The following is a 16678-nucleotide window of genomic DNA, read 5'->3' as shown; positions in this document are numbered from 1 at the left end:
ATGTTTAAATATCCAGACTAATAGAGACTTGAAGGCAAAACAGTCCTCCTGTGTATTGTCATCCACACTGATGTACCACTTCAGAAGATGCCTCAGCCGATGAAGCAGTGTAAACAGTCCAGGGGCCTCATTTATCAAGCTTGCTTACGCACAAAACGGGGTCGGAAAACTGCGTAAGCAACTTTCCACGCAAACTTTGGGATTTATGAAAGAAAACTTAGCAGAAAAATGTGCGCAACTTTAAGCTGACTAAGTAAGGACCTGGCTTATGCACATGTTGGACATGGAGAGCACCTCCAGTGCTGCTGCTGAGAAGGATAAATTATGAAATCCTGCAACATTATCACTTGTACTGCTTCGTTTTCACACAGAACAAGACCCCCACACGCACGCGTACACACACATGCGTGCACACTCACACACACACACGCGCACACACACACACATGCGTGCGCACACACACACACACACACAAACACAGCCTGAAGCGCAGATTATGGAATGCAGAATATCAGCAGGGGGGCAGATTGAGACAGAAGGTCATGCGTCTGTGACAGTGTGTGTCCTGTCCATGTGACCCGATTGATCATGTGCCCTGGCTAGTTGTACAGGGGAGATCTCTGTTTGGGTGACTGGTTAGCGCATGTGACTTTCACTCGGAAGTCTGGGGATCGAATCCCTATGGACCTTTTTTTTTTTTATATCCGCCACAGATCTCTCTGAAGAATTCACAGCATTGACGGCTTCAGTAACGCTGTGCCACTCCGTGGATTTTCTCTTATTTGTTTTGCAAAAGCACTTCCTTTCATTTCTCCACCTCACCCACAAGTACCTCAACCTCTGCTTCTGTGAAATTATGCTTCCTTGATCTCCCTTGATCTACGGTCGCCATCGTCATTGGTGGAGCGCTGCAACAGACTAAGGCAAACCAGGGGGATTGCACATGCAAATTGACGCAAATCATCCGGGGGGTTAAAATTGGAGATTACTAAACCATTGCTTGGCCCTAATCTTGCCATTTCTATAGCAACCCCAAGCACCCACCTGCCGCCAACCCTGTGATGACTTGACATAGTCCTTGAAGAGCCCTTATTGTGTCACTGTCACCTTGCCCCCTCCCAGAAATTTCTCAGAACTCCTACAGTGCAAACGCGGATTTTGTTACTGCTCTCCGAGCTCTGCTCTCTCCGAGGTTTCCAGGTGGGTGATGGGTAAATAGGCTGACTTCCTCCAATCCTGCCCAGTCCCATGGGACAAACCGTGTTTGCACAGAGGCACAGAGGGATACAGGAAGTAGAGGAAATTCCATCATCGCCAGTTATGCTTGGGCACCCCTTCCCCCTGCTCTCTCACTGCCTGGCTCACTGGTCTGATGTCTTCATGAAGACGGGCAGCACTGTCCCACCCTGGAAATCTGATCGATGATGGGCATGTGCACAGGCAGCAGTGACAACACCCCCCTCTAAAAATGTCTTCCTCTGTCATATTTCAAAACAAGTTGTAAATAGTCTAAATCTGGAAGTCGGCCCATGCAAGCAGATGCTGTGTTTGAATTCCTCATTAATTATTCCGGGAGCGCTAACTCTGAACTTTTCCTCTTCTTCCTTACAGTTGTGAGGTTTGACTCCCAGTGCATGAGATCAGCTGACAGCCTCCCAGTGAACTCTCACTAAAAGAATTCTTACTCCTCACGAGGTCGAGACCTCTGTGTTTATACAGCGCAGCCCGTGAAGCTCCATATTGTTTAGACAAGCTTCCAAACACACAGCCTGGAGGTTGTCCAATTACCCACCCGCTAAGACGTGTGTGCCATCGCAGCTTTGTACATTCTTTGTTTAACATGACTTAGACCTCCATGAGGGACTCCAACCTTTCGCTTTTCTTTTTTGAGCTCTTAATTTTAGGAATTACGTGCATCTGAAGGTTCCTTGCTCCATCTGAAGCTAGCCACAGTCTCTCCTTTTTTGTCCTTATCAGAACTGATTGCTCTGTGTTACAGCCATGCCTCCCGTCTACTGGTGCTTCCTCTCTGTGTCATCTGTCTCCATGCATGTCACCAATCTGTCTCCACTCAGTCTGTCTCCGTCCCCTCCTCTCACTCTCTGTCTATCTGTCTTTTTGCAGGAAGAGAAGGGCATTTCCTGTGAGCTGGTCGATTTGGACTTCCTCAAGTGCATCGTGGGATTTCCTTTCATGAGAGCACAAACTAAGGTAGTTTCATTTAAATTAGATCTCAGTGCAAAAGGTGATTTTTTTAGAATAATTTTTTATGATCAGTTTCTCTGTTTTTCTTTCTAGTATCATTTTGCAGCGATTTTTGACACGACGCGGCTCTCCGGGGAAAATGATACGTTACAGTTTTTGGTTCAAGCTAAAAGGTGTCAGTCAGTCTTTGCATTAGTTGCATTTTTTAAAATTCAAACGACTAAAAATATAAATGTGAATCTTTTGTGTCTTTTAGTGCCAATCCGGAGCACAATCTCTCCGATAACAGTTTGGATTTATCCATCCCTCTGATCCACGAGACAGATGCCACCATCACAGGGTAAAAAAAAAAAGCGTTTCGCTTTAAAATACACAAAAATAATTTAAATTAGTTTTTATGTGGACATTGCTCCACTGAGAGGTGTTTCTTATTGGGGTGCTCCTCTGTTTAGCCCATTGTAACTAATGTCTCAGAAGGTGCTTCATAAATAAAGTTTTACTTAAAGGCTTTCGACCTGTCTGGACTAGGGGAGAATGGGAGTGTTTTTGCTCCATATGGAGGGTATCAACATGAAAAGCCGTATCTCTTCAGGCTTTATCACAGCTCGGCTTCACACAGGAAGGAGATGGATGTAAAGCAGCTCATATTCATCAGAAATCTGACATCTGTTGAGGCTATTGTTGTTGTTTTTAAGAGAAAACTAGACTTTTTATGAACACTTCATATTTTTCCCTCCTCACATTTGTGCCTCTTGGTTTTTTCAGCGTGGTAACACCGAGCTCCTTTGTGTACGGAAACTCCATCGATGCCTCGCGATTCGTCCACTTGGAAGACATGGAATGCAATTTCCAGCCTCTTAACCTGACTTTCCAGGTAATTTCTCTGCAGGGTTATATTTTTGAACATTTTCCTTTTATATCCTTTTCTTACCTCCATCTCCTTGTGTGACGTTGTTCCAGGCTATTAACAAGGGGCCCAGCAGGCTGCCTGGATCCACTGTGGACATCAGGATCCCCAACCGGCTGGCGGGAAACGGAGCTGACATGTTCCACGTCGTTGAAACCCAGGTGGGTACCAGCAGTAGAACTCCCCCAGGAGTCGTTATATATGAGTTTATTCACCTGCGGGAAGCCATTTTTTCAGCTTATTTGTCCGTTGGATATGTTTTTCCTCATGCTTGTATTCACTTCGCAGCCCAAGTTCATGAATAGCTCCAGAATCGTGGGTCTCTTGGTGGTTTTTCTCAGCGTGGGGCTCCGTTGGAGCTAATCTAAGCCCAAATGCTTGTGCTGCCACTGCAACCGTAGACTCATTTTGTTTCACAATATTTTGCATTTAGACAAAGATACGCGATACTCCCGACGAGTCTCGATGTTTTCCTAACCTTTGCATTGCTCCTTTCATAAAGGTGGATTCTGGTGGAGCTCAAGCTGTTAACTGTATTTACTGTGAATAGGATGGGGGGACAGAGTTGGTGTATCCCACCTCCATCTGGAGCCACTTTCATGGTATCAGCCAGCATGCACAAATAAGGAATGGGACACCTGCGGAGCTGGCCACTGTCTCAAACCACCTCGAGTCTGGAAGCATGTATCATAAACCATCATCCAGCCTGTCGCACGCTTATATTTTATGCACAGATTCGGTTGCATTCTCTGTATTTGGTAAGATACTGTATACATTGCATGTTCGTGCTGCACATAAAATCCCTTCATTTCCATTATTCATTGTGAAAATGCTCTTGCAGAGGATTTGTCTAGTTAAAGTTACTGGAGGCATCACTGCGTTTACACCAGCAATGGCAGTAAAAGCCAAGCATGCTGGGAGGTAGCAGAGCAGACGACGGGATAAGCCAGAGGAACGTTCTACCGAGCTTCAGGTCATTCGGAGGAGAGGGGAAAGGGGAAGTGTTCCCCGGGGTCTGGGCAGTAAAACAGACACCTCTAAATCACTCCATATGGGAAAGCTGTCTGGGAGGGGTACCTGCATGTTCCAATTGGGGGGGCACTTCCTGTGTGCCCTGGAGGGCCATAACAGTAACAGATTTGGGCCATTTATGGAGACAGAAGTACAGCGTGGGTGATTTTGGGTGCAATGCAAACCTGAGCCAGTAAACACGTCAATGTTCCCGTTACACCTGTAAGAATTATTAGTTTTTTCACTTCTTTGGTGCACGATTGCTTAAAGTTGTGTGTTTTAAGCCGTATTAGATTTTTAGAAGAGACAAAATTCTGTAAGTTTTGGGGAAACCAATCATTTCACAGATTCAGATGTTAAATGAAAATGAAGAATTTAGTCTCCTCATCTTCATTTACATTTAAAAAGGCTGATGGTGGGTGGCAGAGGGTTTGAAGTGCCTGGCCCGTAACTGGAGGGTTGCAGGTTCGAGTCCCGTCTGTTGCAGTTGGACACCTAACCCAACTCGCCCACTGGTGGTTGTCAGAGGGGCCGGTGGCGCCAGTGCTCGGCAGCCTTGCCTCTGTCAACACGCCCCAGGGCAGCTGTGGTTACATTGCAGCTCATCTCCACTAGGGTGTGAATGACTGATTGTGTTGTGAAGCGCCTTGGGGGGTTGTCCAACCCTAAGAAGACATTAAATTAAATACAGGCCATTTGCCAAAATTAACTTAAAACTGTTGACATATTTTCAATGGAAATTTGGATTCTCAATGACTTTTGCAATTTTTCATGTATTCTCGAGTGGGTTACTTTCCCTTATAAAGTTTTCATAATATGTATCTAGCTTTAGACATATTTTAATCAGTTTGTACGTAACTGTTTTCTACTGGCCTTAATTTATCTACAAAACCCTGTTGTTGTAAGATCTTAACCAGAAAAATGTGGTTCTTCGATGACGATGTCCTTCTTTAGGTGTCTGACGGTCGAGGGAACTGCACCCCTCACAGGAACCCGACACCGTGCACCATCCCCCGAAACAACGAGAGCATCTTCCACTCCATCTTTGCTTTCTTCACCAAATCAGGACGCAAAGTCTTGGTAAGCAATCTTCATTGCTCTTTGACATATCAAAGATGACTGCGTCACCTCCTTTGCGGATTCTTGTTTATTTTCTTACATTTGATCAACTCAACATCTGTTCAGCACACATCTGAACCAGCCTCTGGTTCTCCTACAGGACTGTGATCGGCCTGGAAGGGCATGTCTGACAATCTCCTGCAGTCTGGGTCCACAGTTGAAAGAGGAGCCTCTGAGCATAGACATAAAACTACTACTGAACACTGAAATTTTGAAAATAGTAAGATATTTGTTGAACTCATTAAATACAGTGTTGTGTTAGGTTTGAATTGGAAAAGCAAACCATTTGTTGTTCCTTCACCCACAGGATAGTTCCTCCGTGGTCCAGTTTGTGACAAGAGGCTACATGCGAGTGACCGATCGGACAGTGGAGGTGCCCAACGGCCTGCCAGAAGACATTTCAGTGAGTATATTAAAGGGATACTTTGCCGTTTTTGGCTAGTTTTTAGCACCCCCTAGTGTTCGTTAGTCAAGGCAAAAGTGAAACTTATCTCCTCACTGTGTGTTTGTTATTTTAACACCTTAGTCTAATGGCTAATTAGTTTCCACAGGAGCGGTTCATCACGAGATCAAACAAATCAGCTGTGTTCATGCTCTGACACATGCAGGAAACGGGCTGGAAGCAGGCTCCAGCACTGGCATGCAAGCTCCACAGGGACCGGACCAGATACTCTTAAGTTGCAAGTGCGACATTCTGGCCACAGAGGGCAGTGGGGGTCTGAGTGACATTTCAATAACCCTGTAAAGGGTAATTTTATCACATAATGGCTCAAGAAACTTATTCATTTTTTAAAGCCGCATAATCTGGCTTCAACTGAAACTGAACCACGTAACTTGGTCAGTGGTTGGCGGAGACAAATTCAGTGAAAACACTAAATTTGTGTTACTCTCTGTCTGATGAATAGCTAGGCAGCAGTTTGATACACTGGGTCACATTGTCTTACCTGATTATAGTGATAAAATAAAAAATAGTCAACAAAATAATTAAAAGCAAATTGCGGGATACACTATAAAAAGGACGCATCAAGCAATATGAGTGGATCTTCACCAATCATCTCAATGTGTGTAGCAATTTGTTAGCGAGAAAGTTTACAGTTAATTGCTTTTATAGCGTTTTTGGTCAAGCGTGAACCAAACTTAGTGAAAAGTTGTTTTCCTGAATCAGAAATGTTGTTTGGCTTTTGCTCTGCTCAAAACGTTCCAAGTGGTAAATGTGTAATTTACCAGCAGCAGGCCTCCATCCTATCACTTCAAAGAAAGAGACACCTCAATTTGACCTGGTTCTGTGGTACCTTCGCTGGCCATCCCTCCACCATGCTGCTGGTATTCACTGAACCTGCATCTAGTGCCAGTGACACCTGCAGATATTTACTAATTCATATTTTTTCTGATGACAAAGAAACGGATGAATGTTAAAGTACAGAATGAAGAACAGAAAAGGAAAATTGCCAAATGAAGGGGACATTTCCCCGATCGGAACTTCCGGGTAATTTTACCAGACCCTCACAATACGCACGTGTCTCCATTTCACCAAGCCGGCTGAAAGGACCACTTCCCGGGCCATTTCGGGGAACCAACAGAGTACCTGTACTGGGGCCCAGTGCAGTCATTGGGAGGGACTTGTAGTCAACTAATGCTGATTGATTATAACTTAGTAGGAAATACGATGCGGCATCAACAGATTTCGCCAAACAACCGGCATTTGTAAAGCTGGAAAATCTGCTGGGGAAGCAGAATGGAATGCAAAAAAAAAAAAAAGGCAATATGGACTCTTGTGGTCACTGAACACCACTTTTATGTCACACAGCTGCTTTCGCCGTCCCATGATGGATTAATGTTTGTGGACGCCTTTTGGTGCTGATCAGTGATGTCACTGACTGCCGATGGGGTCGAGATATGCTGACATCTTAGCAAAGTCCTGAAAGGGCCGATTTAGTATGGAGACACAAATGCGGAGAGGACTGAGTCAGCGTATTATCCTGGTCACCTTCCCCCCTCCCAGAAATGTCTTAGAACTCCTAGTTCATAGTGGAAAGGCATCTAAGCAGTCTACAGGTGTCGGAGGTTTAGGTAAGAATACAAAAACAGAAAATGTGTTGTTATACATTTTAGGAGCTGAATTCCTTTAGCATCGAGGGCTATGCTTCGCTTAAAAGCACTATTGACCAATCCATTTAGATAAAAGAGCAACTAAATCCTCATATTGCTTTGTTGGAGAAGAAAACCAATCAATAAGTAAATGTATAATATTGTCTTTATGTACACAGTCAATCATGCTGTGATTAGGGTTAAAGTGCTCTAGTAGATTAGTCATAAAGAATATGGGTTTAGGGAGCAGCTGAGGACCTCAGCTTCACTTCGATTGACTGTTTTTGGGTTCTCAGCTGTGCACAAGGACAGACCCTCCCCCATGCTGCTGCTGAGTGATTAAATAGCCCAACAAATCAAATTTGACAATCACACTGAGCACCCTGCGTGCTCAGAAGGGGCTCTCTTGAGAGATTAGGGTGCTGACTGGGTTGCACCCCGGCTGACCCTCAGCTCCAGTGGTGCTCGGAAAATTCTGACCTGCTATGAATTTGTGCATGCCGAGCCGCTCTTTCAGCACTAACCGGGCGTGCTCATTCCTACGATAGTTGCCCCTGTAGGCTTTCCTAAGCACTCTAACCCTCTCCCTTGGGATCACGGCGAGCTAGAGCACAAATATGACTTGTTGTTTATGGCTGTGCTGCTCAGCTGGTTGTTGGCAGAATGACAGGCTTGGTTTTTATCATCCGTGACACGTGAAGGAAAGAAAAAGTCCAAATGTCGCGCAGGTTACAAACAGAAGTTGAGTTCAGTGGACTTTGCAGAGTGAGAGAGCGATGACCAGAGGAGCTTTCATCTTCTCTGTACACACAAAGGTGGCGCGCATGACAACCGTTATTTCCCAGAGGCGAGAGTTAGAGCGAAGGGTTAATGTGGGAAACTATTCAACAGAGAGGTTCATTCTCTTTTTTTCACCTGGCTTCGTCTTGGCTAACAGTTGGCGTCTCATGCCACATTTAAGTTCGAGCCTGTGCAGATCGGGGGTGTGGTACTCTGACATTCCCTAAACTGTCTTGAATCTCTTGGGTAAAAATGCATCACAATGCCTTAGAAGACGTTTGAGACAATAGAGGGTCTGGTCTTGTTTAAGATTTTTAGTAAATAAATCCATTCATTTTATGGCCGTAGTTTTCCACATTAAACAGGCTTAGCTGCTTTGGAGATTGATGCAATTCTTCAAGTCAAATCTGTTCATTTTGAATAACTTTGCTCCAGAACAGCCTTAAAATGTAAAGTGCTAATGTCAAAAAACTATTTTGTTTACTCATTTAACATTTTGCATTTCAGCCAGTCTCACATAAATCCTCTGTTAGATGAACCGAGTCTGTTCTGAGTGATAAACCTTCCAGCTGCTCAGCGTTCTCTATGTCATCCAAAAAGCTGCTTTTTTATTACACAGTCGTCAGTGGGGGTTGCCAGAACTCCAAAAATGAAGATAATCTTCATCATTTGCATCATTTTGACCTAAAATAATCCCTTAAAAAGGTTGAAGCACCAAATCAAAAAAGGGAGTGGATGAAATAGTGTTCTTAAAAGCTCCAACCGTGTGAGGTATATGAAGGTTTGCAGTAAAATCCCTGTGAGATCAACTCTGTGTTTAAGAGTTTTCATTTAAAATATCAGAATCTCGCTCAAACAAAAAAATAACTGGCAGTAATATATCATTTAATTTTGTTATCGATACTTTTATTTCACACCTGCAGAGATGACAGCAATGTGGAAATGCATTTGCAGTTGAAATTTTACATTTACAAACATTTGCATGATAATAAACACATCAGTAAAAGATGAATTCTTTAGCTAATGTGTTAACGGGAAATCTGTTGATTAATTATGCTAATGCTGTAAACATCTGCATGGATGAAAACAGCTTATTTAAATAAAGCTCAAACAAAGCAAGCTCCCCCTGGTGGCTGGTTCCAGGACAGCTTTTTAACCCCGCCTCCTTTATGTAAACAAATTATATATTTTCCTGGTTTGAAAAAAGTACACCTGAACATATTGTTGTTGACCATATTTGTGAGTGAGTGAGTGAGTGAGTGAGTGAGTGAGTGAGTGAGTGAGTGAGTGAGTGAGTGAGTGAGTGAGTGAGTGAGTGAGTGAGTGAGTGAGTGAGTGAGTGAGTGAGTGAGTGAGTGAGTGAGTGTACAAATGCTCAACTTTGTGCCTTTCTGGGTGTGAGCTCAAGCTTTGACTTTAGTTTTTTGCTCTGATTTTAGATTTTGTAGCAAAGCTAAGACTGAACCAGCATGTGACTAGTCAGTCTGCTGCATTGCATCATCATCAGCACATGATTCAATCTGTGTCCCTGTGTTGTATTAGAGTGTGACTCACCCTGGCTTGCTATGTTTCAGCTGTTTTTCGAGGCTCTCCATGATCAGGAGCCGAGGGGTTACGTAGTCGGCTGGATCATCGCCATCAGTCTCCTGGTGGGAATCCTCATCTTTTTGCTGTTAGCTGTGCTACTCTGGAAGGTAAAAACATGCAAAAGAACAGAGAGTGTTGTTGTTTTCCCCCAGCTCATAACGTGCAGCAGATATAAGTCACAAACACGTGCGACACTTACCTCTGGTTCCATGTCAGCACAGCATCCAGTTGAACAGAGACAGCTGGGGGTCGGGGAAAGACGTGGGGCCGAGAGAGCTCGCTTAAGGCCTCTGACAAGCATGAAATGGACAAATCACAGGCAGGACAGTAATTCACACCATACCGTTCACTTGAAAGAATTTTAATGGGGAAATGGCCATCACACTGATATCCAGGGGCCCCTGTCAGCACAAAACTCCTTTTCTTTTACCCTGTTTCATCGTCCACCGGGAATACAACTAAACCAAGGAATGTTCGTCCAAGGATACATCACCCCCTCCTCCATTCTCCGAGACCCCCAGATCCTGCCAAAATAAACCCCATTTACAAGATCGGCGCATGTCCTGCTTTGCTCTAATCAGGAAATGCCTTAGGAGAGCGCCGGTCTGTATCAATAAACTTCAACAGCCAAAAGCAGATAAATGAATTAAGTCGTAGTGAAAGAAGCTGCAGAACACATACTGCTGTTTTCAGACTTTCACACCTCTCGTGTCACTCTTGTCAAAAACATATTGTAGCTCCCTGTAATGCAAACAACTACAAAGTATAACATTCCCAAAGAAACAACTCCGTTCTACAAGGGAAATACTTGATTTGCACCTTGTGGTTGTGCATGGTTTTGTATGTAAACTTAAAATTATGGGATCTTGTGGATAAAATGACACAGCACAATATTTAAACAGAGTTCTTGCTGGTTTCCATATGTTTCTCTGCAGGAGAAATCTCAACTTTCCATGATTTCACTTAAAGATAAAATCCATCACGTGTAACTCGGGCTCTTTCTTGTTATGCAATCCAAAATTATTTTATTTTTATGATATTTTGGCTGAAACAAGAAGCTCTTTTAGATAAGCCCTCACTGGATGTGTGTTTGAAGGCAATCGGCTGCTCAGAATCAGCTAATAACATTTCAAGTGTAAAATCAAAAACACAATCAGGGGATTGTTCCAAGAACATCTTTGAATAATGCTGTTGTCTTGTGGGTCATACATAACATAATGAAAGAAATTTGGTACAGGATGCCTGAGGGTGAGCTTGTACTAATATTGGCGTTTAAAATAGAGAAAAGAGAAAGAATAGGAAAATAAATGCATGAACGTAATGTTTTTATAATCCAAATAGCTATTTATACCCTAGTGTGTTTAACAATATGTGTTGTGAATGGCCTTTATCTACTTGGGCCCTGTCTCAATACCCTCTCTGCAGCCTACAGTCCTCTACGAAGTGCACTTGGTAGAAGTGTGTGTAAGGCTTCGAGTGTGTAGTGAACAAGTGTGCAAATAATTGCAGAATTGGGACAGTGAACAATGCATGATTACTGACTCGTGTCTCGGACTATCAAACGGGGATGCCGTTTGCTATTTGTTTAAATTTGCTGCTTCAAATGATACTAAAACAAGTGATTACATTGTTATTAGTTATCAGTATGTAATGAATCTTTCCAACAGAGAATCATCATATACGGTATTTACAAATGAATTACATTTTCAATATTTCGATATACACTTGAAAATACATTTTTTGGGAAAGGGCCCATTTCTCTGCCTTCTTTGAGTTTACATGCATCAATGGTTTTGTGGGTTTGGTTATCCTTCGCCAAAGACCGCACCTACACAGATTTCAGTGAAGTGTGGCTTTAGGGTGCAAAAGGGGCGGGGCCAAGATCCACTTGTAATCCTTTGCACCCCTGGAAGGGAATGCACAATTCAGGAGCACAAGCGAGGATGTGCATTTATTGGGACAGGGTCTTCATCAAATTATAGCAAGTTTGTGGCAGCCATCTTGATTGACTCCAGAACTTAAAGGTCTCGTTCACTGATTAACCGCGTAATAATTGTCCTTTCACTCTAAGTTGCATATGAATGCTAAACGTGAACATTTTTCTCTACCCTGATTGCCTGTATTAGCCACAGAATGGAAATTAACGGGAAAACGATCGGTTCAGAAAAAGCCTGTCTCTTCCACATCACAGGAAACAATAGTGTCCATGGACACACCTATCTTGGCTTGGGACCGCAGAAGTCTGTTAATTTTATGACCAGGAAAGAGCATACCTCATCTTGACTGCCAGAAGCTAACCATTAGCATTAGCGACTCCACCACATGGCGGAATACGTTCAAGCTTGTGTTATTTATCGAGAAAACACATCAAGGTTGCATTTTTTCACCCAAGAAAGAAGAGCAAAGGAAGGCGGCAGAAGAGTCACATTGCTGTTAGCCAATCAGAAGACCCATAATCCGGTTGTTTTCTGTCCTCCACTCCTCAGACAAACTTCCACTCTCTGAAATTGGAGTGCGAGATAAATCTTTTTTCCAAAGAAAACGACTCGCAAGGCAGTAATTCACACAACACCACAGCAAATGTATTGGAAAAATGAGTGAATGAGAGCTTTATTCAATCAAAGTTTTACATCTAATGGTTGGTTTCTGAAAGTTGAATCAAAATATGTCCTGTGATTGTAACGAAGTGAATAAATCATTCAGTGGAGTGTTTGTGAAGAGCTAAAACCCAAAACTGTTACTTTAAAGCATCTCTAAACTCTCGATTTGTCTCGTTCTCTGGAACAGATGGGATTCTTCCGTCGTCGCTACAGAGAGATCATCGAGGCTGAAAAGAACAGAAAAGACAGTGATGAAAGCTGGGACTGGATGGACAAGGACCACTGAGACATTTAGACTTAGGGAGGGTGGGGGTGGTCCCAGTGAGATTAAGGATTGGGTCGAGACGGATCCAATAGCACGGGGGTGTCGCAGCCCAGCCGCCCTGGTGGCACCAGGTCCTTCATGTCTTTCATATGTGGAAGAGAAGTTTATCCTCCATATTTTTTGGAGACTCTGTATTTTTTTCCTGAGGTCATTATGTGGCTTTCCAGAAGGTTTGGAAATCAGTCACCTTCTAAGCCAATGGAGTGGAGCTGTTGATGCAGAGCCATGTCCAGAGGGAGGACATGGAGACAGCATGAGTACTGGTGGACAACAAACCCCTCAGGGCCGTGTTATATAGTAAATCTATTTTTTTATACATACACTTTAAGCCATATTATAAAACTGAGCTTTAGGGTTTTGAATGCCATTAAAAACATCTGCAGGATGTTTTCTTGAAGCACTGATGTTTGATAAAAGTAAATGCCTCGCCAAAGATCACCCCACTCTGGGAATGGAAGATTGTATCATTTCTGGGTGTTTTCCTGAATTTTTAGTTCACCTGATCATCTGTTCCTTTGAGAGATAGCAAATATTATTTCTGTTCTGAAAATTACCTTTAAAATGTCTTTTTACACAATGCATTGATATTAGTAATCTTTTATTTGCCACGTTTTCACTTTATTCATGTTAAAAATGCTAGTTTTACCTTCAAACTGCCGTTAAAAGGTCCACCATTTATACATTGATCATCCATACATAAAAATGTAATATTTTACTTTTTGCAGTAATTCAAATTTCTCTACCTTTAATCTAAAAGCTTCCAAACCCTTCCAGACCTCCCTCAAACACTTTATTATTAGACAGTCGGCTTTAGAGTGATCTCTGTAGGCAGATGAAAGTCAGCATGGAGAGTCTACCTTGGGGTGTGAGTAATACGCTAAAAACGTGGGAATTTAATTTGCTGCATTCAATCACTGCACAGAAACATGGGAATAAGTCACTCAGAGACAAAGTGGAGTCTCCAAAAAGATGCATCATCATCATCATCATCATCATCATCATTCTGCAAAGTGATGAGCTAATTAGGCTAGAACAGCAAGAATGTTTGGACTTGATATTTTAGCAAATAAATAGGTTGGAAAATAGCAGATACGCCCTATGAGTGACTGTTGGGTGAAGAGGAAGTTGTAATAAAATAGAAGAACACCGGTCAGAGCAAAAAGTGCAATCCTAGAGTTTCTGTATAGATCACATTCATAAACGCATTTCCACCTTCTGCACCATTTTTAAAGACGCTTTACTAAATATATGCAACAAACCAACACTTGACTTTTTTAATGTGTAACTGTGATGTTTCTGTCTGTTTCCACCGTTATGTCGTTATTTTTGTTCTGAGTATACTACTGTCAGTGAGTATCTTTTTCATTATAGTGTGATGAATGTTTGATGTTTAAAATCATGTTTGAGCTGTGTATTTATCTGCTGATAAATTTCAGAGTGAAATATCTGAACTGTGTTTGCTCGTTTGTTTATTTGACCATGTCTGATGTGTTTGTTGCCTGGTTTAGAGCCAGTGTTTTGATAGGATATGGTGCCCCCTGCTGGTAGAAATGCTGGTAGGGAAAGTAGAAAATGGCCAAAAATAGTACACAAATTACTACAGCGGCCAACTTTGTTAAATTATTTCTTTATTTTCAATTTCAAAGTTTTAATTATGTTTTTTTGTAGTTTTTACAATTATTGGATATTCACAAAACTTCTTAAAATTGTTTTGTTTATTTGAGACCATCTTCATTCTCCCTCTCCTGATAATAACTTTTTGTTTCCTTGACGTTGAATGTGCTACCGCTAGTTTACCCGTTTAACAATAGATTCACTAGGATAAATACAATAAAGTTTATCTCTCACCAAATAGAATATTTACTAAGCAATCACATTGTAACCATGGCCACATTGCTTGGTGTGTGTATGTGTGTGTGTGTGTGTGTGTGTGTGTGTGTGTGTGTGTGTGTGTGTGTGTGTGTGTGTGTGTGTGTGTGTGCCTGCTCTGTCTTCTCGATCCCCAGTGAGTCGTGGAGGATGGCTGCTTATACTGAGCCAGGATCCTCTGGAGGTTTCTTCCTGTTGAAAGGGAGTTTTCCTCTCCACTGTCGCTATATGCTTGCTTAGTATGAGGATTGCTGTATAGTCACTGACACTAGTCAGTGACTTGAAGCAATTTGCTGGGTTCCTTATATAGGAAAATTTTTTTCTGATTGGCTTAATGAACTGACCTGAATTGAAATGTTTATTATGTGAAGTGCCTTGAGACGACTCTTGTCGTGATTTGGCGCTATATAAATAAACTTGAATTGAATTCTGTCAAAAACAATGAAACCACTCATAAATATATTATTATAGTATAGTATAGTTTAGCACAGTACAGTACAGCATAGTATAGTATAGTGTGGTATAGTAAAGTATAGTCAAGTAAAGTACAGTTTAGTATTTAGCACAGTACAGTATAGTACAGTACAGTACAGTTTAGTATAAGATAGTGCAGTATAGTATAGTACAGAACAGTTTAGTATAGTACAGTATAGTTTAGTTAGTACAGTATAGTACAGTATAGCACAGTACAGTACAGTTTAGTGCAGTATAGTATAGTACAGTACAGTATAGTATAGTACAGTATAGTTTAGCACAGTACAGTACAGTACAATGCATTAGTTTAGTGTAGAATAGTACAGTTAGTGCAGTATAGTATTGTATGGTACAGTTTAGTGTAGTATAGTACAGTACAACATAGTATAGTATAGTGTGGTATAGTACAGTATAGTCAAGTACAGTACAGTTTAGTATTTAGCACAGTACAGTATAGTACAGTACAGTTTAGTATAGAATAGTGCAGTATAGTATAGTACAGAACAGTTTAGTATAGTACAGTATAGTTTAGTTAGTACAGTATAGTATAGTATAGCACAGTATAGTACAGTACAGTTTAGTGCAGTATAGTACAGTATAGTTTAGTACAGTATAGTATAGTTTAGCACAGTACAGTATAGTAAAATGCATTAGTTTAGTATAGAATAGTGCAGTATAATTTAGTGCAGTATAGTATTGTATGGTACAGTTTAGTATAGTATAGTACAGAACAGCATAGTATAGTATAGTGTATACTGGAACTTTATTAATTTACTTGTTGGTAACACTATACAACAAGTGTCCCATTATTAACAATATTTAATATTTAACAATAATGCTAACATTAATAAAGGAACCCTTTGTTCAATAATGCTTAATAATCCACTAAATAACGTTAATAAAGGAACCCTTATTGTAAAGTGTTACCTAATGCTTTTGCTAGATATTACATGATGCCATGCGAACAAGCTAATATTCCCATTCACTGCCAATGACGACTAAAGCCGTCATTTGCATTTTTTTTTACTGTGGGGGTGTCGGAACGAGCCCCCGCACCGTGAGAACAAACATCTCAGCTCTAAAGCTGATATTCATCTGCATACGTCACACGTCACGTGACCAGGAAGCAGAAAATCCATGTGTTAGGAGATCGTTTTGGGCCGCAGTTGTAAATAAAAAAGTGAAGCGCGAACCGGAAAAGCTTCTGCCGATCACAATTCAACAACGGATTATGAAAGAACGGATAACGCTCAAAACGCGCGGATTCTTCCTGATGTAAGAGGTGAGTCTCCGCTTTGTTTTGGTTGTTTTGGTTGTTTTGGCATCAACATCATCCTAGCGTGCAACGTTCTGTGACTTTTAAAAACACAGTAAAAATGGTGAGAAATGCTGGCAGCAAAGGGCTTTACCGATCAGTAAACAGCTGGCAGCAAATGACTTAACCGTGTTTCTTTATTACTGACATGTTATATCTATGTAAATTGGCAATCATAAAAGGTAAAATTAAACTTTATTCAGGCAAAAATATGGTGAATTTTCAACTAGGAGAGTTAATTCTGAACTAGTTTTGTTCATTTCAACTGCAGAAAAACCTGTTATGGAAACTTTATGCGTGAACCTTTGTGACAATTTTACAGCTGTGGCTAGCTGTTAGCTTGTCAATTAAGTCAGAGCTAGTCTCTGTTTCTTCACACTGAGGTCGTTCTAAGAGCT

At 41.6% G+C, this 16678-nt stretch overlaps 1 protein-coding gene across 1 annotated transcript in view; it reads left to right on the top strand.

Moving 5' to 3' along the window:
• Positions 1-12800, top strand: part of itga9 (integrin, alpha 9) — a 62316-nt gene extending 49516 nt beyond the window's left edge. Inside the window, exons 19-28 of the mRNA XM_015944486.3 lie at positions 2125-2211; positions 2299-2378; positions 2462-2545; positions 2971-3079; positions 3166-3273; positions 5078-5203; positions 5343-5462; positions 5550-5645; positions 9685-9804; positions 12485-12800. Coding sequence (XP_015799972.3) covers positions 2125-2211; positions 2299-2378; positions 2462-2545; positions 2971-3079; positions 3166-3273; positions 5078-5203; positions 5343-5462; positions 5550-5645; positions 9685-9804; positions 12485-12583 — 1029 coding nt within the window. The 3' untranslated portion in view covers positions 12584-12800. The remainder of the gene's footprint in view (positions 1-2124; positions 2212-2298; positions 2379-2461; positions 2546-2970; positions 3080-3165; positions 3274-5077; positions 5204-5342; positions 5463-5549; positions 5646-9684; positions 9805-12484) is intronic.
• Positions 12801-16678: the final 3878 nt, after the last annotated feature.

This window comes from Nothobranchius furzeri, chromosome 12, assembly GCF_043380555.1.
Source record: "Nothobranchius furzeri strain GRZ-AD chromosome 12, NfurGRZ-RIMD1, whole genome shotgun sequence".
Taxonomy (NCBI): domain Eukaryota; kingdom Metazoa; phylum Chordata; class Actinopteri; order Cyprinodontiformes; family Nothobranchiidae; genus Nothobranchius; species Nothobranchius furzeri.
This window is presented reverse-complemented; position numbering and strand designations above follow the sequence as displayed.